The sequence below is a fragment of the Hemitrygon akajei genome, chromosome 13 (assembly GCF_048418815.1).
Source record: "Hemitrygon akajei chromosome 13, sHemAka1.3, whole genome shotgun sequence".
Taxonomy (NCBI): domain Eukaryota; kingdom Metazoa; phylum Chordata; class Chondrichthyes; order Myliobatiformes; family Dasyatidae; genus Hemitrygon; species Hemitrygon akajei.
Genome location: NC_133136.1, coordinates 63,234,231 through 63,261,106, shown reverse-complemented (window position 1 = coordinate 63,261,106; position 26,876 = coordinate 63,234,231). Strand labels below are relative to the sequence as shown.

General features: G+C 40.0%; 1 protein-coding gene across 10 annotated transcripts in view; it reads right to left on the bottom strand.

The window, feature by feature from the left end:
* LOC140737937 (amyloid beta precursor protein binding family B member 2-like) overlaps positions 1-26,876 on the bottom strand; it is a 265,420-nt gene that overhangs the window by 155,392 nt on the left and 83,152 nt on the right. For 7 of the 10 annotated variants that reach the window (XM_073064771.1, XM_073064770.1, XM_073064777.1 and 4 more), the window contains one exon: positions 22,600-23,394. In XM_073064771.1, the coding sequence (XP_072920872.1) occupies positions 22,600-23,394 (795 nt within the window). Of the gene's footprint in view, positions 1-19,156; positions 19,283-22,599; positions 23,395-25,220; positions 25,297-26,876 lie in introns of those variants that run through there. The other 3 variants (XM_073064778.1, XM_073064779.1, XM_073064780.1) reach the window with 2 other exon arrangements.

The following is a 26,876-nucleotide window of genomic DNA, read 5'->3' as shown; positions in this document are numbered from 1 at the left end:
GGACACCTTCAGATGTCCTTGGCAAACACCGAGAAACTGCACAAAGCATTGGAAAACATAATACAACAACCCAAGTAACAAGCTGAAAACAATACTCTACAATCTGCACAGAAAAGACAAAATGGTATGCAATTCTGAAGTATACTGCACATTTCACTCTGGCTCCATCATAGAACTATACCCCTTCCTGAAAAACTCTCACTGTCTACCACGTTTAATCCAGCTGTTAGACGTATTGTATAGCCCAATTGCTTATCTTCCTTTATTAGAAAACCATATGCAGTAATTAGTAATTCACCAAATCCTACCCATTTGCTTCAGTTAACCACTATTAAAAGACTAAACATGGGATTTTATGCAAGTGTCATAAATCTTAACAAAAATCTTAAATTTATGTATAATACCGGAGAGTTAGATGAATTACAGACACAATCCCAAGATAGTTCAAGGTGCTCATTACTCATAGGCATAAAAAGACCATTAACATTTGTAATTCATTCTATCTTATTGAATGCAGATGGCTTCTTGTGAAAAATGTTCCGGTCTGCCTGGTGACAGGTGAGGAGATCTTCGGAATGAAAAACACTGACAACAGCAAAAATGAAAGGTTGGAAAGCTTAGCAAAAGACAAAATGCAAATTGTGAGAACCAGTACAGACGCTCCGGCGTGTTAGAAATATAGCCAAAAGTGGAATATTGTTATCTTGCTTTCTGCAGGCTGTAACACAAGATCATACAGAGAGATTTGCAAGCCACAGCATTAAGCTTCAGAGGGCAAAAACTATTTACATTAAACAAATACAACTTTCAGCAGGAAATCAACTGTATAAAATAAAGTGGAAAAACTATAATAATGAAGAAATGCACCTTGAAAATTAAGACATTAGGAATAAATAAAGTTTTAATATCTTTAGCAAATGCACTGATTCCACCATACAGGTAGACAAAAATAAGCATTTATCCTTGGGAAGTTTTGGAGATCGAAGATCAAACAGGGTTACTTACAGATTAAAGTTCTCTAAAACATTAGGCTGATATCATAACCACAAGAGATTCTGCAGAATGCAGATGCTGGAAATCCAGAGCAACACACACAAAATGCTTCATCAGGGCCATGAAGGGTCTTGGTGTGAAATATCGACCGTTTCTTCCTCTCCACGTGCTGCCTGATCTGCTGAGTTCCCTAAGCATTCTACCTGTGCTCCTTAGGCTAATATTCTAACCAATAATCGCCTTGATTCCTTGAGTATTGACAATATTAGTTATGCTTCATCTTGTTGCTAATTACATAAATGAGTTAAAATACTTCCAGCAATTATTATTCAAAGACATTATGGCTCCCCAAGAGTGGGACTGATATCAGAGTAATATATTACAAATACTAACCCATTTATGTTGTCTTAGGGCAAGATTCATTGCATCTAGATGTATTCAAGTAGATCACAAAATAATTGACTAGCACAATTAAACGACCTACAGAAGGACTAGTGTATTACTATTTAAACCAACTGGCCTATTTTTCTGCAACAACTGAAATTTTGCCATTTAGAAAGCTGAAAATTTATGACATAAATAAGCTTGGAGAACAAAATATTGAAAAAAACAAATTCAATGCTGACTATAAATTCTTTGTTGAAAGTACCAGATACTATTTAATATTATTTCAGAGACAGAGCACAAAGGAAAATGCTCCAGGTATATAACTCTCTCTCTGACATTAAGGGAATCTTTAGACACTGCAAGGAGACTTTCACTTTCAACAGAATCAATATGCATTAATTCAGAAAATAAATTTTCCAAGTTACTGCAGTTACACAAATAGACCATTAGAGATTTGGAACACAACAGATCGTCCAACCTGAGTTAGCCCACATCATGGCAGAAATAGAAGGCCATGGACCAACATGTCAGAATAGGGGAGCAACACCTCATATTCCATCTAGGTAGCCTCCACCCTGATGGCATGGACATCAATTTCTCCAACTTTCAGCCACTTTTCCCCTCCCCTTTCCCTCTTCTTCATGTCCCCGCTCAGGCCTCTAGCTACTCCTCACCTGCCTATCACTTACCCCTCCTCCTTTCCTTTCCCCCATGGCCCACTCTCTCCTCCTATCAGATTCTTCCTTCTCCAGCACTTTACCTTTTCCACCTATCACCTCCCAGCTTCTTATTTGTCTCCCCTCCCCCATCCACCTGGCTTCACCTATTTGCTTCTAGCTTGTCCCCTCCCCCCACTTTCATATTCGCTATCTTCCCCTTTCCCTTTCAGTCCCAATGAAGAGTCTCAGCTTGAAACGTTGACTATTTATTAATTTCTATAGATGCTGCCCGACCTGCTGAGTTCTTCTAGCATTTTCTATGTGTTGGTCTAGATTTTCAGTATCTGCAGGATCTCTTGTGGTTATGCTTTACAACATTTTATAAGTTACCAAACTATCCAAGTATGACACTGTATGAACACAACTCTTTCTTCCTTTCCTACTCATCGAGATGTTGACACATTGTGCATTTTTAAACAATACTTTAAATGGTTGAAAATTTTTTTATTGAAAAGTTAAACAAGAAATTGGAACCGATACAAAAATTATTTTTAATTAGAATGGTCCTTGGAATTGTGTTTACAGGCTCCAATAATAAGTGGCAAGAGTAATTACTATCATCTATAAACATGCTTCCACCCATAGAGCTACACAAGAGGAACAATACATTAACAGCCTTAGTGACAATGCCAGAACCTCAACAACTATCAAACAAACATAATATCTTTAACGAATACAAACTTAAAACTGAAAGTCAATGAAACACTGTTGAGCAAATCTGCTAAATTCTGATAAGCCTGATTCTGATATGGGTCTCTATTATGGACTGAGAGTGGGAAGGGGCAGGGACTGAGGAATCATGGCTTGGAAAAGGGGAAGGGAGAGGGGTGGGAGTGGGAAGCACCAGAGATACATTCTGTAATGATCAAAACATCAATTGTTTGGAATCAAGTCACCTTGCCTGGTGTCTCAGGGCTGGGTGTATCTGCACAAACACCAACCACCTCCCCCCACCCCGGCACTCCATCCCTGCAGTCTCTCCTACTCCACTCCCATGGCACTCCACCCTCACCATTCCCAACATTTTTTGTTACCGGTAGATTTATAAACCCGCTTTCTGCTCCAATGTCGACAAATACAGTACTGTGCAAAAGACTTTGGGACCCTGGCTGTATATAGATAGCACAGAGTAGATACATCCCAAAGATGAAGAATATTCTAAAGGGAGGATGATCCAACTGTGGCTGACAAGAGAAGTTATAAAAGCAAATGAAAGGTCATAAAATAGAGGGAAATTAGAGAATTGTGAAATTTGAAAAAAAACATTAGACAAATAAAAAAACATAAGGTGAGAAAAGATGAAATATGAAGGCAAGTTGGCCAATAATATTAAAAATTTCTTCAGATATATAAAGTGAGGTGAGGGTAGATATTGGACCACTGGACAATGATGCAGGAGAGATGGTAACAGAGGACAAACAAGGTAATTGTGGATGAACTAAGTAAGTATTTTTGCATCAGTTTTCACTGGTGGCGCTTGGAAAATTGAAAGTTCTGAAGCTAGATAAGTCATCTGAACCTGATGAACTACACCCCAGGGTTCTAAAAGAGATAGCTGAAGAGATTGTGGAGGCTTTAGTAATGATCTTTCAAGAATCAATAGATTCTGGCATAGTTCCAGAGGACTGAAAAATTGCAATTGCCACTCCAATCTTCATAGGGGAGAAGGGCAGAAGAAAGGAAATTATGGGCCAGTTAGAGTGACCTCAGTAGTTGGGAAGATGTTGGAGTCCATTGTTAAGAATATGGTTTCAGGGTATTATTGCCGCACATGAGGCTGCTTAAGTTAAGAACCCATGGTATTATAGGAAAGATACTAGTATGGATAGAGGACTGGCTGATTGGCGGGGGGGAAAAGAGTGGGAATAAAGGGATCCTTTTCTCATTGGCTGCCAGTGACTAGTGCTGCTCCAAAGGGAGCACTAGTACTTTTTACGTTGTATGTTAGTGATTTGAAAAATGAAATTTGATGGCTTTGTGGTCAGGTTTTCTGGCAATATGAAGACAGCTGGAGGGGCAGGTTGGGTTGAGGATGCAGAGAGTCTGCAGAAGGACTTGACAGATTAGGAGAATGGGCAAAGCAGTGGCAGGTGAAATATAGTGTCAGAAAGTGTATGGTTATGCACTTTGGTAGAAGGATTAAAGACATTTACTACTTTCTATTGGGAAGAAAATTCAAAATTCAGAGGTGCAAAGGGATTTGGAAGGCCACGTGCAGGATTCCCTGAAGGTTAATTTGCAGGTTGAATCAGTGGTGAGAAAGACGAATGCAATGTTAGCATTTTTAGAATATAAGAGCAAAAAAGCAAGGATGTAGAAGGCACTGGCAAGGCCTCACTTGGAGTATTGTGAGCAGATTAGGGCCCCTGATTTAAGGAAAGCTGTGCTGACATTGAAGAAGGTTCAGAGGAGATTGACTAGAATAATCCCAGGAATGAAAGGGTCATCATATAAGCAGCAATTGAAGACTTCAGGCCTGTACATGCTGGAATTTAGAAGAATTGGGGGTGGGGGGGGGATCATTGAAACCTATCAAATAGAGGGGATGTGGAGACAATGTTTCCATTTGGTGAGGGAGTCTTGGACCAGAGGGCGTAGCTTCAAAATAGAACAATGCCCATTTAGAACAGAGATAAGGTGGAATTTCTTGAGCCAGAGGATGGTGAATCTGTGTACAAGCAGTTCTTTCTTGGTCTTCCAGACCTCAACTTGACCTCCACCATTCCTGTTAACTGCCATTTCTTAATTACATTACAAACTGAGGAAACGGCTACCTGAAAACGCTTTGCTATCTTCTTATAAGCTTTCTCCTGCTTTGTGGGCATCATTTATTTTAATTTTCAGAGTGCTAGGCAGCTGCTTAGAGGGGCCCATGGCTGCTGATTGTTGGGACAAGGTTTGAGGAGTCAGGGTATTTATAAAACTTTGAAATTTGCATCACCTGGCCTTTCCTAATGATGACTGTGAACAAGCCATAGTCCTAACAAGCTAATTAAGGTCTGAGACCCTGGTGAAAGTTATCTGAGAGATCAAATCTCTTCAAGTGCCTGAACTTTTGCATGGTGCTCCTTCCCTTTTATCCCCACTCTAAAATTGTACAAAACAAAAATAATACACTAATCTTGCTTAAAATGTTGAAAAGAATGTTTCATCTTCAACTTTATGACTTTTGGAGATCAGTTCATCTTCTACTCACTTAACTATTCACAGTAACAGAAATTTTGACCAGGGGTACCCAAACTTTTGCATGCCACTGTATATGTGCCTAAGACTTTTGCACAGTACTGTATATATGAATAATGTAACAATGGTCACTTAATTGATTATATGTAAGAAAAATAATACTGAAACAAAATAGGAGATACAACATCAATATTAGATGCTATTTGGATCCCATTGGGTGACAGTAAATAATGATAACATGTGAAATACATTGATGTCACATGATCCCTCAGGATCAATAAAGTATGTCTGTCTGGCTGTCTGTCTGTCTATAAAATCACGGATGAACGGCATTCACAGCAAACAGTTCTTAAGTCGCATCGGAGCTTCAAATTGCATGGAAAGTAAGTAGCTGTTCAATCTCCAGGCTTTTGAGTGTGAGCAGCTACTTGTTGAAAGGAAAATAGTTTTAGAAGTACAGTAATTTGAACCCCATGCAAAAAAAACTCAACCTTGTTCCAAGAATGAATCCTTTTGAATTAGACCACTTTTTTTTGCATTATTCATTTATTTTTGTTACTTATAGTTTTTAATGTCTTTGCACTGCCCTGCTGCACAAAACAAATTTCACCGCATTTCAGTGATAACCCCAATAGTGATTCTATTAACTGTAGTTAAGTGTATTAACTATTAACAAGTGTATTAACTATTAATTATTCCCTCTGATTCCCACGAGTTGATGTCGCTATTATCACAGAATGGTTACAACGAGGTAGGAGACCACTCAGACTACTAAGATCATACCAACTCTATACATGAGTAATAAGCCAGTCCCCTCCCCTAAGCACTGCAAATTCTTTTCCTTCTTTTAAATTCCCAGCATCAGTACCACATACTACTTTATCACTTCCTGTTAGTACCCAATGTATAGCACATACCTCAATCAACACCCACTACTTTATTGAAAAAACATATCAGTTTGATACAATTTACTTTAACAAATTTTTTCAGATTTCTTCAATCAATCCACATATCCAGCAACTGCTAATTCTGTCTCCGATTCCTACTTCTTGAACTTTTGCCACAGTTTAACTGACTTGTCTGCAATTCCTGAAATTTCTACATCCTTCTTATTTCACAAGAGTGAAACATTTGAAATGTTTCAGTCATCCCTGAATCTACAGATGCCTGATCTCCACAACTTCCTTCCTTTACTTCACTCAGCAACCCATAATATAAATGGAGGATTTACTTGGTTACAAGTACAGCCAGCCTTTCAGAAACATCATTATACAGTAGCAACTTCTATACCATCCAGAATCTCAGCAAACCAGAATTTTGCTGAAGTTTACTAAAGGAGACTTCAATCACTTCAAATCATTCCATGCATCTCTCATGAGTCTCTTTTAATCGTGATTAAGCAGCGAGGTATGGTCAGTGTTTTTCCTCTTCACTTGCCTATCAAGTAGTTTTGAATGTCCCTTTCCCACTTCCATTTTCTTTCTTATATTCTCTTTGCCCCACTTATTTCCTTTTTTTAAAAAAAAAAATCTCCTCGAATGTTTCTCCAAATCAGTCTGGTTCTTGTTCATTAACAAGCTAGCTAGTATCACGTGCTTTCTTTCCTGCTCCATTTTATTTTCTCCCTCTTTGGTCTTACAGGGAACTCTGGCTTCAATTTCCCATCCTTTCTCCTGGATGGGAATATACCTAGATGTAGCTACATCTCCACTTTAACACTTCACATCTTCCAGGCTTTGACCCTAATTTCCTTGAGCTAGTAATCACTAGTTAGTGTGAGTGCATCCCCACTTCCTGTGAACAGGTTCCAATGGCTCAGACAGCTTACGTCTTCCTCCTCGCGCAACCTCTTCAGCCACACATTTACCAGAGGTTCTGTTTTATTCTATAATCACTGGGATTGAGAGTAATTAAGGAAATTATCCCGAGGTTTAAGATTCAGGTCTGGCGAGGCTCTGAAACCAGTCATCTTTGTCTCTACTGGCTTTACTCTCCTAAGCTTTCCATAACCACCTCCTTGAACAGGCTTCCACCAAATATTCTGTCTCACCCACTCTTTCTGCTAGAATCTCCAAGTTGTTTACAGTATTGAATTTTTCAGGCAATATTTAGCTATCGTGGGTTACAGTTCTACTGTTCCTATAATTAAATTCACAAAGGCAGCAATGTTTTCAGATGATTAGAATCGGTACAGCTTCAGAAACTCCAGGAGAGGCTAATAGAAGAATGTAATGAAACTGAGATGTAAAGGAGGGAAGAAACAACATCTGTAAGCATATTTATTTGCAATTGGGCTAATTGTGTTTTATTTTATTTGCTGGAGTTAGGGGAAGGAGAAGAGGCACAACTGGAAGTCGTGATCTTAATGGGACCAATTACCATGGAAGGAAGGAGGTTCAGATTCAAGGGCTTCCAGTGAGTATGGAGGATGATAAAGACTGGGACCTCAGTGAACACATTTTCGGGATTATCCTTATCACTTTGTGCAAGAATAGAAAATGTGAAGGCAAAAAGGAAAATTGGGGATGGCTTTGGGAGCAGGAGCAATGGGTTCAATTTTCAGAAAAGAGCAGACCTATACAAGATGAGCAAATTACCAGGACTAAGATCCTGTGGGAAAAGCTAACTAAGGACAGGCTAAACTGATTTAATCTGTTGAGGTTGGAAGACAGTGTTACCAGACTGAAGTATTAGTTAGGAGATACAGGGTACCAAAAGATCATAAGGTGTAGGAGAATTAGGCCATTTGGCCCATTGAGTCTGCTCCGTAATATCATCAAGGCTGATCCAATTTTCCTCTCAGCTCCAATTTCCCACCTTCTCTCCGTATCTCTTAATGCCCTGACCAATCAAGAATCTATCAACCTCTGCCTTAAATATACACAAGGACTTGGGCTCCACAGCTGCCTGTGGCAAAGAATTCCACAGGTTCACCACTCTCTGACTAAAGAAATTCCTTCCCATCTCCATTTTAAAAAGGCGCTCCTTTATTTTGAGGCTGTGCCCTGTGTCTTAGACTCTCCCACCATAGGAATCATCATCTCCACATCCACTCTATCAAAGCCTTTTGCCATTCGATAGATTTCAATGAGGTCACCCCTCATTCTTCTGAATTCTAGAGAATACAGGCCCAGAGCCATCAAATGTTTTTCATACGACAAGCCATTCAATCCTGGAATCATCTTCATGAACCTCCTTTGAACCCTCTCCAGTTTCAGCACGTTCTTTCCAAGATGAGGGGCCCAGATCTGCTCACAGTACTCCAAGAGAGGCCTCAACAGTGCTTTATGAAGTCTCAACATTCCATCAACACACACAAAATGCTGGTGGAACGCAGCAGGCCAGGCAGCATCTATAGGGAGAAGCACAGTCGACGTTTCGGGCCGAGACCCTTCGTCAGGACTAACTGAAAGGAAAGATAGTAAGAGATTTGAAAGTAGGAGGGGGAGGGGAAAATGCGAAATGATAGAAGACGGGAGGGGGTGGGGTGAAGCTGAGAGCCAGACAGGTGATTGGCAAAAGGGATACAGAGCTGGAGAAGGGAAAGGATCATGGGACGGGAGGCCTTGGGAGGAAGAAAGGGGGAGAGGAGCACCAGAGGGAGATAGAGAACAGGCAGAGTGATGGGCAGAGAGAGAGAAAAAAACTAAATATATCAGGGATGGGGTAAGAAGGGAAGGGGCATTAATGGAAGTTAGAGAAGTCAACGTTCATGCCATCAGTTTGGAGGCAACCCAGCCGGTATATAAGGTGTTGTTCCTCCAACCTGAGTGTGGCTTCATCTTGACAGTAGAGGAGGCCATGGATAGACATATCAGAATGGGAATGGGACGTGGAATTAAAATGTGTGGCCACCGGGAGATCCTGCTTTCTCTGGTGGACAGAGCGTAGGTGTTCAGCGAAATGGTCTCCCCGTCTGCGTCGGGTCTCACCAATATATAAAAGGCCACACCGGGAGCACCAGATGCAGTATACCACACCAGCCGACTCACAGGTGAAGTTTCCGAGGCACAGCGACAACTCTCTGATACCTCCTCTTATTTACCCCTTGATCATGACCCCCACTAAGGAGCACCAGGCCACTGCCTCCTATACCATCACCAACCTTATCAGCTCTGGGGATCTCCCATCCACTGCCACCAACCTCATAGTTCCCACACCCCGCACTTCCCGTTTCTACCTCCTACCCAAGATCCACAAACCTGCCTGTCCAGGTAGACCCATTGTCTCAACTTGCTCTTGCCCCATGAACTCATTTCTGCATACCTTGACACTGTTTTATCCCCCCCCTTGTTCAATCCTTTCCCACCTATGTTCGTGACACTTAGATAGATAGATAGATAGATAGATACTTTATTCATCCCCATGGGGAAATTCAACTTTTTTTCCAATGTCCCATACACTTGTTGTAGCAAAACTAATTACATACAATACTTAACTCAGTAAAAAAATATGATACGCATCTAAATCACTATCTCAAAAAGCATTAATAATAGCTTTTTAAAAGTTCTTAAGTCCTGGCGGTTGAATTGTAAAGCCTAATGGCATTGGGGAGTATTGACCTCTTCATCCTGTCTGAGGAGCATTGCATCGATAGTAACCTGTCGCTGAAACTGCATCTCTGTCTCTGGATGGTGCTATGTAGAGGATGTTCAGAGTTTTCCATAATTGACCGTAGCCTACTCAGCGCCCTTCGCTCAGCTACCGATGTTAAACTCTCCAGTACATTGCCCACAACAGAGCCCGCCTTCCTTACCAGCTTATTAAGACGTGAGGCGTCCCTCTTCTTAATGCTTCCTCCCCAACACGCCACCACAAAGAAGAGGGCGCTCTCCACAACTGACCTATAGAACATCTTCAGCATCTCACTACAGACATTGAATGACGCCAACCTTCTAAGGAAGTACAGTCGACTCTGTGCCTTCCTGCACAAGGCATCTGTGTTGGCAGTCCAGTCTAGCTTCTCGTCTAACTGTACTCCCAGATACTTGTAGGTCTTAACCTGCTCCACACATTCTCCATTAATGATCACTGGCTCCATATGAGGCCTAGATCTCCTAAAGTCCACCACCATCTCCTTGGTCTTGGTGATATTGAGACGCAGGAAGTTTGAGTTGCACCATATCACAAAGTCCTGTATCAGTTTCCTATACTCCTCCTCCTGTCCATTCCTGACACACCCCACTATGGCTGTGTCTTCTCACGCTTTGACTTTTTACAATGATTTTAAGTTCCCTGGCCCCCACCGCCTTATTTTCACCGTGGACATCCAGTCCCTATATACCTCCATCCCCCACCCGTACAGTCTCAATGCTCTCTGCTTCTTTTTGGATTCCAGACCTAACCAATTCCCCTCTACCACCACTCTCCTCCGTCTAGCAGAATTAGTTCTTACTCTCAATAATTTCTTCTTTGGCTCTTCCCACTTCCTCCAAACCAAGGGTGTAGCCATGGGCACCCGCATGGGTCCCAGTTATGCTTGCCTTTTTGTTGGCTTTGTGGAACAGTCCATGTTCCAAGCCTATACGGGTATCCGTCCCCCTCTTTTCCTTCGCTACATCGACGACTGCATTGGCGCTGCCTCCTGCACGCATGCTGAGCTCGTTGACTTCATTAACTTTGCCTCCAACTTTCACCCTGCCCTCAAATTTACCTGGTCTATTTCTGACACCTCCCTCCCCTTTCTTGATCTTTCTATCTCCATCTCTGGAGACGGCCTATCTACTGATATCTACTATAAGCCTACAGACTCTCACAGCTACCTGGACTATTCCTCTTCCCACCCTGTCTCTTGCAAAAATGCTATCCCCTTCTCATAATTCCTCCATCTCCACCACATCTGCTCTCAGAATGAGGCTTTTCATTCCAGGATGAAGGAGATGTCTTCCTTTTTTAAACAAAGGGGCTTCCCTTCTTCCATCATCAACTCTGCTCTCAAACGCATCTCTCCCATTTCCCACACATCTGCACTCACCCCATCCGCCCACCACCCCACTCGGGATAGGGTGCCCCTTGTCCTCACCTACCACCCCACCAGCCTCTGGATCCAACGTATAATTCTCTGTAACTCCGCCACCTCCAACGGGATCCCACTACCAAGCACATCTTTCCCTCCCCCCCTTTCTGCTTTCCGCAGGGATCACTCCCTACGCGACTCCCTTGTCCACTCGTTCCCCCCATCCCTTCCCACTGATCTCCCTCCTCGCACTTATCCTTGCAAGTGGAACAAGTGCTACACTTGCCCTTACACTTCCTCCCTCACCACCATTCAGGGCCCCAGACAGTCCTTCCAGGTGAGGCGACACTTCACCTGTCAGTCGGCTGGTGTGGTATACTGCGTCCGGTGCTCCCGGTGTGGCGTTTTATATATTGGTGAGACCCGACGCAGACTGGGAGACCGTTTCACTGAACACCTACGCTCGGTCCGCCAAGAAAAGCAGGATCTCCCAGTGGCCACACATTTTAATTCCACGTCCCATTCCCATTCTGATATGTCTATCCATGGCCTCCTCTACTGTCAAGATGAAGCCACACTCAGGTTGGAGGAACAACACCTTATATACCGGCTGGGTAGCCTCCAATCTGATGGCATGAACATTGACTTCTCTAACTTCTGTTAATGCCCCTCCCCTTCTTATCCCATCCCTGATATATTTAGTTTTTTTTCTCTCTTTCTGCCCTTCACTCTACCTGTTCTCCATCTCCCTCTGGTGCTCCCCTCCCCCTTTCTTCCTCCCTAGTCCTCCCGTCCCATGATCCTTTCCCTTCTCTAGCTCTGTATCCCTTTTGCCAATCACCTGTCTGGCTCTCAGCTTCACCCCACCCCCTCTGGTCTTCTATCATTTTGCATTTTCCCCTCTCCCTCCTACTTTCAAATCTCTTACTATCTTTCCTTTCAGTTAGTCCTGACGAAGGGTCTCGGACCAAAACATTGACAGCGCTTCTCCCTATAGATGCTGCCTGGCCTGCTGCGTTCCACCAGCATTTTGTGTGTGTTGCTTCAATTTCCAGCATCTGCAGATTTCCTCGTGTTTGCCTCAACATTCCATCCTTGTTTTTATATTCAAGTCCTCTTGAAATGAATGCTAACTCACCACATTTTCCTTCCTCCCCACACACTCAACCTACAAATTAACCTTTAGGGAATCCTGCACAAGAACTCCCAAGTCCCTTTCTACCTCAGTTTTTTTTTTGTACTTTCTCTCCATTTAGTCAACCTTTTCATTTCTCCTACCAAAATACGTGACCATACACTTCCAGACATTGTATTCCATCTGCCATTTCTTTGTCCATTCTCCTAATCTGTCCAAGTCCCTATGTAGCTTCTCTACTTCCTCAAAGCTATCTGCCCCTCCACCTATCTTCATATCCTCTGCAAACTTTGCAACAAAGCCGTCAATTCCACTATCCGTATCATTGACATACAAGGTATAATCGGTCACAACACAGACGCCTGTGAAACACCACTAGTCACTGTCAGCCGGCCAGAAAATGCTCCCTTTATTCCCACTCTTTTCCTCCTGCCAATCAGCCACGACTTCTGCCATGCTGGAATCTTTCTAGTAATACCACAGGACAGCAGTAAAATAAAGTTAATTAGAAATAGGAAGATGGAGTGGAAATGCAAGACAAACTAAAATTGTTATGTATATGGTTAAGTGCACCAATCGTGGACAATGAGGAGCAGTGAGCTGTGGATACTTATGGCAACAAGGATTAGGATACTTAGATAATAAAGAACTAGCTCCAATAATGGAAAAAATGAAGTCAAGAATATTAAGCGGTTTATATATTCAGGAAAGACTGGAAAAAAGGCTAAGAGGATAGTCATAATGACAAAATAGACTGCTCCAGTAATGCAAATGATGACATTCACAGAAGTTCAAAAATAGTTTCACTGGCTTGCATTACTGGACAACAGAGTGCCATTATTCTGTTGCTGATAGACATCATCAAACAGTGATAAAGAGGAGAAAACGTGCAAGCAAATTCTAAACAAGTGCAAGAACTACAATATTTATAGAGTACCTCTTTTATATTAGTCATAAAAGTAAATGTATAAAGGCCAAGGAGAATGGAATTCTTGAAAGCTAAATCAGAACTTTCTCAATTAGCATATTTCCAGCCAAATCAATAAGGAACAGACACCTTGTTCTCATAGCACATTTGAATGAGAGGAGATTTGACAATTAAAGGAAGGACATGTACAGTTAAATGTGAAAAGAGAGGATTAATTTCAAAAGGGACTTGGCACAAGTAGAACAGAATTATATTTGCAGTTTTACCTGTCAATCTGAAAAATGAGAAATCCACCAAAGGAGATATTTTGAGCAGATTAGATATAGTCCCACAGAATGTGAAGAACATCCAGAACTAGATATCCTTTATTAACTAATAATATTTGAGAGTACAGTGAAAACAAAATCTGATAAATAAAACTTTCAAAGAAAATGTGAGCCAACTAAGTGTCCAAACTAGAATCCTATTTTGGAGGCAGAAGGTGTGTGGAATTAAATGACCATTTTGCCCCTAATTTTACTGAAAGTGTGGGGGGGGGGGGGGAGGCGATGACTTACTATCTTTATTACAGACTATTGGAAGGCAAAGATATAGAACAGAATAAAATAGAGTGTGCACATAAAATGAACACTGAGCTTGAGTAGAAAAGTCAACTTGTCCAAAAAAGATGCACCCTTGGTTGCTGAGAGAAATTATGCAGTTCTGTCATAAGTCTTACTTAATGTGTATAACAGTGAATGAAGTACTGCTGGAAACACTCAGTATGACAGCATCCATGAAAAGCGAAACACAATTTATGCTTCAGTTAGAAGACAAGGAAAGAAAATGGTTGCCTACAAGACTGAATCTGTTGAGTTCAACATTTGACAAAGTGTTCTCTATTTTATATTTCCACAGACACTGCCTGACCTGTTGACATTTCCAGCACTTGCATTTTGCTTTTGATTTTTAATGAATTACTTTATCTTGGCACTTTGATGCTGAACATTATTAAATATGGGCCTGATTAAGTCCGCAGGACAATGGTTACTTTGAGTTCAGTAAACAAAACAGATTATTTTACAAAAATCCAACAGCTTCCATGTTTTAATTTTCTCCCACTTTCCAAACTATTATTTCCAGATTCTCTTTTTAAACTGAATCCTCAACTTGTGAACCTGAGCCTTCACAACCATCAGTGACAGAACTGCTTCATGACTACAACAAAGACAAAATTTTGACCCATTCAGTCATACAGAATGATTTTAACAATTCAGTGTAGCTTGATTTTTAAAAAAACTTAAGTCAAACTCTCAATCAAAACACAGATAGTTTAAGTTTTAACATGAATTTTACAGAAATTAATCTAGCATCCCTTACTTGATATACACGTGGCAAGCAATGTTACTTGGTTAAATGACAAATGTTTGCTCTCAGTACTGTCACATGTAGCTCCAAATCCAGAATTAGATCTATTTTATTGTGTCATCTAGACTCTGAATCAACTATCTTCCTTGGAAGTCTACACCATCATTTCAACAGAAGAAGTGTTTTACTCCATCTCCAAGTTTCTTCAAGATTTGATTTCTATATGCTTCAGAATCACAACCAGGTTTGGTATCACTGGCATATGATGTGAAATTTGTTATTTTGCATCAGCTGTACAATACACAGTAAAAAAAAAATTACAAATTATGAAAATAAATATATCAAAAGTTTTTAATTAAATAAGAAGTGCAAAAAGAGAGAGAAAAATAGTCAGGTAGTGTTCATGGATTCATTGTCCATTCAGAAATCTGATGGCGAAGGGGAAGCTGTTCCTGAAATGTTGAGTGTGTATCGTCAGGCTTCTGTACCTCCTCGATGGTAGCAATGAGAAGAGGACATGTCCTGGGTAATGAGTGGTCCTTAATGATGGACTTTAATGGTGGCCTAAGAACTTCACATCCAACTTTGCAAATTTGCATTTCTTTTTGTTCAGGGCGATTCCAGCCTGTTTCATTTTCTCCAAGGCAGCTTCCATTCTTGTCATGTTCCTCACTTAAGCCTGCGAAGGTGACTATTTCATCCATGTGGCAGGCTACTCCTTCCAGTCCCTCCAAAATGTGATTCATCCTCATCTGAAAGAGTTCAGGGACTGATTTATTGCCAAAAAAAGGATTCTCTTGAAGGCACAGCACTCATTTGGTGTGATAAAGATTATGAGCTTCAGTGATTCAGGAGCTAAACAGATCAGCCAGAGCCCTCAGTTTGCATCAAGTTTAGTGAAGAACTTTGGCCCACCCAGCAAACCCAATGTGTGCACAACAGATCACAGAATAAACCTCTCCTGTCTCAATGCATTATTCAATTTTGTTAGATCAACACAGATCCTCACTATGCTATCCAGCTTGGGAACAGGAAAAAATGCCCGCACACCAGTCAGTAGGTCTATTCACTCCAGTTCCGACGTCAAGTGCTTCCATTCTTTCGAGTTCAGCTTTGACTTTATTCAATGGGACTGGTATACCCCTTGCTGTGGTCAGAGAGTAGAGCATCACTCTGAGCTTCAGTTAGATAAGGTACTCTTCTTTCAGCTCCCCCAGGCCTCTAGCAACACAGGCTACTTCTATTGCCACTGAACATTGTTCAGAAAATTTAACCTTGCAATGAGGTTCAGTTTCTTGATGGCATGTCGTCCCAGTAGCAGCGTAAAGAGCTTCTAAGCAACATAGGCATCCTCTTAACTGGTTCTCATTTTTATTGGTGGTGGTAGTAAACATTCCTTTCACACTGAACCGTAGTTTCACAGGGAACCTGTTTCCCTGGCCCCACGAACACTTCCTTTGTTGGGTTTAGCAAAATGCCACCTTTCTTCACCAGTTTTGTGAACAGACATTCGGGGATGGCTGTGACATCTGCCCCAGTGACTATTCTGCTTGTTCCTGTCTTACTTTGCAACTGAACCGTAGTACACCAGCCTTATTGATTTGAATCCAGAGGCCCAAGGAAAGCACTCCTCATCTAAATCATGGTCTTCTTTGACCTCCTGAAGAACTGTTTTTGAGTGACACTGGCTTTTATAATGGCTGACTCTGTTGCACTGGTGGCATTTCACTCCTTTAGCTGGACAGAGCTCTGTGATGTGGAATGAAGACTTGCTGCATTTCCTGCAGTTGGAGATTTTACCTACTCTTTGTTTCGCTTGTCTATGTTTTGTTTGAGCTGAGCTCCACTGCCCCGGCTTTCTGTCATCTTGCTGGCTGCACCTTGCTTCCTCTCATATGTCACATTTCATTTTTCGGTGCAATATTCTTTGAATTTGTCCTGCACTGTTTTGTACTCCTTACCCTGAGCACTGTCAGTCCTAATCCACCCGTATTATCTGCTTTGTCTCCCATGTAGTATGTCAGTGTGGTTACTTGCTGCTCTTCTGGAGCCTGAGTGAGATTGATTACTAAGTCTCTCAAAGCATCTGAGCCATCTCTCAAAGTTTCCAGGTTTAGGGAAATCAACTGTCTTGGGGGGGTTGTTATTAGATAAGTAGATGTAGGTACTGCAAGTACTTGCTCCATTTCCCTGTTTGTTTATTTTTTCATTCATTTGTACTACCAATACATTCTTTTCCTCTCTCCCCGAGAGTTTGACTGACTTCTCTGCTGTGCCTGTGTCTCTGTGTGCATGTCCCGAGACTAGTGGCCCACGGATTATTACAATGTATTCATTTTTGAGTGCAGTTTAAAGGCATTACCCAGCCACCCGAGGCAGATCTCAGCTCTGCCTCATGCTGCATACAATTAGCAACTAGCACAGACAGTCCAGACTGACCTCCCACAGATATAGACGAACAACAACAGACTTCCTGAAAATTATTTCTTATCGGGGGATTCACCTGGCCTGTAGCACAAATTCACTGATGATCAACCACTCCTGACACCATATTGTGTTCAATATTGAGGGATAGATCAGAGAGACACCCAGAGACCAGCCTTGCATGATATCCAACTAAACTTTATTGATAACACTGCTTGTGGAGTATTGTGAACCCCTCCCATGTGGGAGTGGTGAACTGAGTGGCACTGGAATACCACTATTAACGATAGCAGAGACCATGAAGTCACGACAATTCCCAACCAGTTATAGTGGATATTCTTGCACCAGTGACTGTTTCACAGTTGATTTCAATAGAACAAAATGGCGACAATGGATGAAGACAAGTATTAGTTTAGTTCTATCCCCCTAAATTCTTTAAGTGTACATACAATTGATTTTATATGCTTTCATTTTCAAAACTTTTAAAGAACAACTTTTTCAACTTAAAAGAATAGTTTAAATACTTTCCAGCACATTCCTTATATTTGGAAGTTTCATAGTGACACTGAGCGTAGTGAACTTGCCAATCACTACGGAACTTCACCAGCCAATTGAACTAGACGCTTTACTTTGTCCCCATCAATGTTTAATTCTCAAAGTTGCTGGCAGTGTTAGTTAATTCCACCTTTGCTATGCTCCACTCAGCTCCACCCTGTACTCCCACTACCAGATCCCATTACATTACAGGGGTAAAAAAAGACAGAAACATAGGAATAAGTGTAAGCCACTTGAACTCCTAAGCCTGCTCTGCCATGCAATATGATCAGGATCTACTCTAGCCTAGCTCCCCTTCTATGCCAGCTCACAAAACCTGAATTCCCCAAATTTCATCTACCCCTTCATTAAATATCTCCATTGATTTTGTCCCCACAACCTTCTGAGGTAGAGAAGGTGAGTATCAGCACTTTCTGCAAGAAGCAATTCCTATGCACTTCGATCAGAAGGATCCTATGATGCATCATTTGAGACTACCCCACTGGGAGAAACAGGCCGAGTCTATTAAAGCACAAGACATCATCACAAGGGACCAAGTAGGCTTATTTTGGGGAACCACATTATGCAAATTATTTCTACATTCAGTGGTCTGATCAGAAATTCTATTATTTACCAGGACAAAGGGGAACAAATGTACAGCAGTTTTTAAATCTACATTCAAATTACACATTTCTATTAGTGAATTTTTGAGAAATAACTTGAGAAAATTGCAGTAGTTAACATTCCACAATAGGGTCTGTGCTCTTCAACAAACTGCTTACAGCACATTTTTTTTGGCAGCTTAAGATAACCTCCATGCATTCAAATTATTTCCTATTTTGGGTAGCAGGAAGAATAATCTCTGAAGTCAACTGGTCCCATCACTGGTGCTCACAAAAAGAAGGGAAATCAGGGCAAAGCAGCCATTGCCAAGATCTGTAAACATGGTCATTTTGACTAGAGGCTTAGGGAAGCAGGAATCCTACACCAGATTTAATGTTACAACTAAATTTATTTAGTGAATGTCAGGGCTTAAATACACCCTCATTTAGAATAATCTGAAAAGCAGACAATTTAGGAATTCAAGAGCAATGCAAGTATTCACTACAAATGAAAACATTACAAGAAGCAAATCTTAGGATCCAAATTCTTTACCTAAGAAAATATACTTAATTAACCAGTTTCATGTTTCAATTAAAAAGTTATCCAACTACTTATCAGGTAGATAACATAATCATTTTTTTAATCCTTTTTTATTTTTCAGTTTGCTCTTTTGATTTTATCGTTCTATTCAAAATGTACAAATAGATAGAAATAATTTCTACATAGTCTCTTCTTTTCAATACAATTTACATGTTACCTCTGCATGCTACTTTATTTCAATGTGATAACACGACATTTATGTGTTTTGTTTCTAAGTATTTGATAAATCGTAAAACAGCAGCGAATTTACAAAATTAACAATAGGTTCTAAGGAAGTGACTGGCAAGAGTAATGCATGATCTTTGACGCACACAAGCATAAACAGAATTAATCTGTACCACACTTACCATCATCAGTTGCCTCGTTCCAGGTTAGCTTCTGATCTATCACCAGCATTCTTTTATTTAAGTGTGCAAATGCTCCACTAACTCCATACTTCAACAGCAGCATTAGAACCACACCAACATACACAGTAACAAACTGAACACAATGAGGGCTCTTTTAGTGCGCAGTACACATTAATATCCTACGTAAGGATTTTTTTCTACCAAATCATGCTGCGTTAAGTTCTAAACCAAAGCATAATTCTCAGCTTTAATGCCTGTCTATTTCAATAAAGAAAACAAAGGGCAGCTATGAAGAAATTATAGCAGCACATTGCTACAATGCTGCCATTACAAAATAGACTCTGACTGCCAGCACGGTGATGTATTTACTGACTGATTTTGTTTAAGAGTTAACATTTTGAAACGGTACATTTTAAACTAGTGGCATTCTGTATCAGTCACTGCAATGCTTTTCAACATAAATAAATGCTACTGCTAGTAAAGAATGTTTGCTGCTTTCTCATAGTCCGTTAAATCAAATGTAAAATTCAATGAATCAGCTAAACTTTGAGAATGCTAACCACTAATCTTGCAGAACAGAAATCTTGTTTGGGTTTCTAACCTTCAGCTCCACGTAGATGCACTTCAGCTGCAGTATAAATTGATTTAGTGGAAGATTTTCTATTAGCTAGAGTGCTGCTCTCAACACGAAGACCTTCCCCACTTTCCGATCAATAATTCAAACTTAGCCTAACAGCAACGTCAATCAGCCCAAACTAACATATCACCCATTTACTATATCCTCCAACGATTAATAGCAAGGTTATTAAAAAAGTGAAAGGACTTTAAATAAAATATAACGTACAGTTATCTGATAGGTCAATGGGCAACGTTTTAGATGCATGTTGATGCAAGCTCTAAAACTAATTTCAATTACAAAAGATGATGCGTCTCGGCCTGAAACGTTGACTGTTTATTCATTTCCATAGATGCTGTCTGACCTGCTGAATTCCTCCAGCATTTTGTGTGTTGCTTTAAATTCCTAATTAATTTTTTTAAATAAAATTCAATTAAGAGAAAATTGAAGGTGCATTTTTCATCTCCCAGTAGCAAAGATGCATTCCTCACAAAAGTGGCTGTAGTCCAGAACGCAGTACAATCTGGTTAATGGCAGAGGTCACATTCAACAGCAGGAAGTGGTTAGCTGTTCAGCTTTATTATTACCTGACATTGAGAACTTATAAAGAAAGAGTAAAAACTGAGAGAAGGGAAAGAAACCTAATCAATATATACATTATTTTAAATTAGCCCTCATATAATCTGATGTTTTACCAAGTACAGACCAAGTTCATGTAATCAGGAAAAAGAAACTCTGAAGTATAAGAAAGTATTTAATAGACCGTGAACTTGCTCAGGCAGCAGGCCCTACTTCATTATGAGAGATTTCTGGAGACCCAGGAAAAATACTGGATTGGAAATAATGGCCAGCAGCAACAAATCATTGTTGATCTATGTACTAAATATGGATTTGCTTTTTCTGGATCTGCCGGCATTGACTTGCCACCGGGTGTCATCCTGCGTCTGTGTTGTGGGCGAGTGATCCAATGCCAGCAACTGACTAACGTGAGTGCATTCCTCCCATCTGTATGACCTAGACCAATCATTTTCTTTAGTAGATTTTGCACTTTCTCAGAGTATGAACATGTTTTGGCTGTAGAAGACAGCAACACTGGATTAAACAAAGAATCACTTGAAGGTCTCTTCAATCCTGTATGAGTTCTACCTAAGTTTCAAGCTATAAATGAGAAATACTACCGGTATTTAAATAAAGCAAATTGGTGAAGATTCTGCAAAAACTATTAGAAACGATCCTACACTTTGCAACAGAATAAAGATCTACACTTGCACACCCTTTCAACACAACTACAAGCTATTTCCTCAGTTTTTACATAGTGCATCCTAACCACAGAATCAAGCTCATTCTCTTCAGCCTGAAGAATGACTGATAAGCTGGAGGCAATTCAATGGAAAGACAAAAATAGAACAGATGGGAACAGAGATCATCAATCAAGGAAGACTACAAAGTTTATTGGCTCTGCCCCATTCTGTGGCTCTGACATGTTTTCATCCTTAACACAGTTGTTGATGAAAGAATTGTCACCCCCAAGCTAACTCAAGACTGGAATCTACAGCCAATTCCTTGACTGATTTGATTAAAGATCTTTCAAATATTTTTCAGATTTTAAACCACTTTTTTTAACCTTCATTTTGGTTCCTCCAAACAGAGTAAATCTGCAACACGCAGTAAGTCTTGATTTTCACAATCTATAGTTATCAATTGATATTATACTATATTAATCAAAAGTAATGAGGCACTAATGAATTTTCATTTAATTGAATAGTACACATTTTTAACTCTATTCTGTATCTACCATTATTTACCAGACCTATCAACAAGGAAGCAAACTGCAGACAAGTATTTGTCTTCAGTAAAGTAACAATTCAATAATTATTGTCTATTAATTTAAGACAAGCAAAACATGGAAGAGAGAGAGAAAAAAATTGGAAAATACTCTTCAAACAACATGGTCTGTACCAGCTTATCACTGACCTTTTTGTTGTCCACATCTCTGCCCCTCGCCTGCAACTTCAACAATGTTTGATGTCTCAGGTCTGATGAAAGATCATTGATTCTGTTTTGCTATTTCTCTTTTCATAAATGCTGCCTGACCTGCTGAGTATCTCTAGACTTTTTAAAAAATCTTATATTTCCAGTATCTGTGAGTTTTATTTTAGCTTTTCATGTATTAGTTGACAGCTCCCATGAAATCTAGATTTGTGACTTTCACAATATAAACACACAGAGTATGGGAGGACATCAGGAAGTATGAGCAAAAATAATGTAATTATTTCCTAAGTATTGATGATCTTGTGTAATTTTATGCTGATATCAAATTGGATGAGACTACAGCACCCTAACTTCATAATACAATACAAAAAATGTGAACAGAAGTTGCTCTGCAATATAAAGTAAGACTGGGCTTTACTGGTTCACTATTTATTCCTCTTTAATTCTTTAGAAGTCTCTTTTATTTTACGTATTGATGAAATGAAGGCAACAATTCTCTTCCTATTCCTAGCTGTTCTTAAACTGAGCAGCTAACTTGCTCATTTGCAGCTAGAAGTTAACCACATTCCAGAAGCTTTGAAAATGACCAAAATACAAGAATGCTGAACATAAGAAATCCTTGGCTCCAGGGACAGACAGACAGACAGACAGACAGACAGACAGACAGACAGACAGACAGACAGACACACACACACACACACACACACACACACACACACACACACACACACACACACACACACACACACACACACACACACACACACACACACACACACACAGATCCTAATACAATTACTGCATTCATGTATTTAAGATGGGAAAATTTAAATACCTGTTTCTTCAGGTGAGCTCAGTGAAGCACTGTCCTGAGACAAGGTGGTCCAACTTGAGTCTTCATCACTGGGAGCCATGTTCTGCATTTTACTTAATGCACAGTCAGTTTTCCCTCCAAATCTGGATGGAGCTTTCTTTGTTTCAGAACTGGAGGAAACAGTGGCCATCTGACAATCTTCAGGACTGGCGGACACACTTTCATCACTGGCCACATCATTGCTCATAGTAGATTTATCGTGAAACTGATCAGCACTTTCCTCAGCCGAGCCGATGGCATGGTTTTGCTCAGATTCACGAGTGGATGATTCCAGGTCTGCATAGTAATTAAGAAAGCTCTTGCTCTTCCTTGGCTGCAATGTCAAGGGCTCAGTGCAAGATGAGTCTTGCAAGCTTGGCTCCTTACCCTCTAATTTTTCTGAAATTATGTTTTTGACGACATTTGTACTAATGTTTTTGTTAGTGTCCTGCTGGCCTTGTTCTGCGGCCTTTCGCAGCTGGTTTTCTCCGTTCTTCGCCAGTTTGGAATTAGTGTTGCTTGCTGTAACCGGCACCGTTATTGTGTCTCCCAGGCCCATTGCAGCCTGAATATTAGTCAAGGCATATTTCTTCCTGCATTTTGGAGGAGTATTGTTCTTGACTTCTGTGTTCTTTATTTCTGAATTTACCAATTTGTTGTGGGAGGAGCGAAGGTTAAGTGTATTTGGTGGAGTAGCTGAACTGTTGCGATTCACTACATCAGTTTGGTTGTTGGTGGAGGCAAGGAACACTGACATAGTGTCCACAGAGTCTTCAACTGCAAGAGAGGAGAGGAAACAAAATTTGAGTCAATTCCAAAATGCAAAGTTCCTTACTGTGATGTCCGTGTTACAGGGAGAGTACGTTCCTAGAAAATGGTCAGCACTACAGCTTTCCCTAATGCAAAGCCTTGTCAAAATTACCAGTTAAAAACAAAATAATTTCATGTTCATTTATTTACATTCTCATATTGGTTTTGTAAGAGTAATCTTTTAGTCTGTATCCCAGATTTTTTGGTAGCAAGTTGAGATCACTATGATCACAGTCTCATCTGTTCTCAGCCAAGGCTGCACAAGGCCCTGCCAGTTATACCATACTGGAAGTCAACCAGCACCAACAGCAATTATTACACAATAAGGAACAAATACCCTCACACCAAGGAAGTAGGGATGAATTGTGATAGAAAATAATGGAAAGCTATTTTTCTAAGAAAGGACTTTGTAAAACTCTTGTAGCCAATGTCATCAAAATATCAACTATACTAAATTATTTCTCCCCGTACATTAATTATACTAAATTATGGAAATTATGGACTTAAAACTAAGATCATTAATCAGGGATTTAAAAGCAAACACAGTGCTTTCACCCATTTGCTTCCAGTTGCTCCTTTAGACTTGTCTAGAAAAAAGACATGTTTGATAAAAGATGAACAATATTAATTCTACAATAAACATTAAATTTTGCAATAATTTCAAATTACCAAAATACACTTTCTATCTTACAAGATGTCCATTGACTGAATTAAGTAGTAACCTTATTACACTCTTTATTTTGACACAACATAATTCATCATTAAATTTCATCATGATTTATAAAACTGGAAAACTGTGATGGAGACAATCACTGAAAGGAATTGAAATTAGAATTATTTATCTTTAGCCTTAAAATTTGTAAAAGAAATAACTTTGATTATAATCAAGACTAGGTTCCTAATAGTAGAAGCAGAATCATTGTGGCAAGTCATGAATGGAATTGGAATGAATATTGGAAACAAGAAATGTAAAAACAGAAGTGATCAATAAATGAAACCCCCAGCAGCAAAGTTGTACAGGAATTAGTTTAGATTGGCACGGTTCTACTTACATGCTGACTCATTCAGTAATAAATAAATAAATAAATGAGTATCGAAATATCTTGGTTTGAGTATTCAGTTTAATCTGATTTATTAAAAACTCTGCAAAGCTTTCCCTCAATATTTATGTCTAACTGAATAGGGGGAATTTATTAGTAGCTGAAGTTGCACTATGCTAATAAATTCCACCCTTTCAGTTTGAAAGATCACGCAATTGCATTTAATAATGAAGTACTTTCCAAGTGTTATATGGCCATAATGCAGTTGCGTGTTTCTAATAAAACAAGGCATTCAAACAGACTTTGTGCCCATAATCCTCTTGTTCATATCCCTTTCAAGCTTTACATGTTTGAAGGTGCTAACTGCAGGACTCCCACAATGGTTGAGTCACCACCTACCTATTGCTGTTATAGTAACACTGGTAAAGAACCAGAAATAAATCACCTATGCATGCTCATAGACAACAGGAATGGACAGACTGGGAGGAAGCCAGTACTTAAAAAGAAAATAAAGTTTAAAAATAAAAATTGCATGGAGATTGATCATGGGTATGAAGGATACGTAAAAGAACAGCAATCAAAGAAATGTACCAAAAATAACATTGTGGAAAAAGTTCGCTTGCTTGGACCTAGAACAAATACTGTGTTCCAACAAGCTGCAATCGGTGTACATCAAATCTTCTTTTCAGAGGTAGGTCTAAGAATTAATAATCTAGAGCACTTGAGTCAAAATCTTAAAAGAAAGAATCTTACTTTGACCTGGGAGCACTTCTTACAGGGATCTCGGGGCTTCAACAATGAGGAGACTGTTGTATAGGTTATATGAAATCTGGAAAAAGGGATCATTCAATTAAACAAATACATTACCCAAAAAAAACACAAAGGAGGCAAAACAAGCATCAAATCTCAAGTTTCAGAGCATAAGGGAGCAACTCAAATTTATCATGCAGACAGCAAACTTTCTGAGAATTTCAAAACCATCAAGATTTGTATTTCCATACCCAAGTAAGCACACAAGGGTTTAGCAAATTATGTATAATCTTCATTGTAGTACAATTTCCAAATTTACATTGACACCCAAGCTTCACCTAGTTTGCTACAACTTGCAAACCTTCGGTGCAACTGCCTGCCCAACGATCCTGACAGCTTGAAGTGTTGAACGCTAATATTTAGGGTGACTTTCATAATAGTGAATCTAACAATTGCTCTAAATCTTTAAAAGACTTATTGTTTCTGTGCCAACAGAGAGTGGATTAACGCATTATACTTCAGAGTAATCACAATGCTTTAACTGAATATAATTAACATAATTAGCTCCATGTAACAAACACAAATTCCTCTCAGTTTGGTATGTGGAGTATTAAATAAGTTTAGTGGTTAAATATGTGAAACCATGTGAGCATATTATCTGATATATTTTATTTGTAATACTAGATAAGAACATGGGGCAGACTTAAAGTAGAATTTGATATTTTGCTGGAGATCCAGAAAACTTTCAACCCTAGCATGTTAGGCGGCCTGATGGGAATTTATTATTTTGATTTCTTTCTGCAGGACCTTCTCAGTTTTTACAGCTATTCCCCATTTAAAATACAGGAAGTAGAAATGTCAATGTTTAATGTGAATTGGATGAGCCAGCTGCCATTTGGAGAACCTTAGTAGAGGTTTGTCACAGCCAACAGAAATACAGGACAGATGTCTGGTTTCCGCCTAGTTCAGTTCACATTTCACAAATATTGTGGAACTTGTGCCTGCTCCAGCTTCACTCCCTTGACCTTGTCAGTTAGGAGCTGAAGTTGGGTGCACTTCCTGCAGACATAGTCATCAGGGAGACAGGATCTTTGTAATTCCACATCTCACGGGAAGAGTATTTCACTCCGTTAACTAATATCCTACCTACATGTGCTACACCTTTAGCTCTTAACTTAAGCTTAAGTTTTTAAGATCATATGGGAGGCTAAAAGCCTCATAGATGAGACTTTTACTCAGGTGTTCACACCCAGAGATCACGATGGGTAACCCCCCCCCCCCCCAGGAGAAGGAAAGAGTGTAAGCAGATAGTGAGGGGTTCCTCTGTGGCCACTGACCTCATCAACAAGTATACCCCTTTGGATACTGCTGGGGGGTTGACCTATCAGGGCAATGCTGCAGCAGCCAGCCCAGTGGCACTGTGGTCATCTCTGAGGCTCTGCAGGATGGGTAAAGTTAAGTGGAGCACTATTGATGAAATTGAGGCATGGCGGCTAGCACAATGCCTAACAGTACCAGCAATCCTGGTTCAATTCCCACTGCTGCCTGTAAGGAACTGATACGTTCTCCCCATGACCATGAGGGTTTCCTCCCACAGTCCAAAGACCTACTGGTTGGTTGGTTAATTGGTCATTGATAACTGTCCCGTGATTAGGCCAA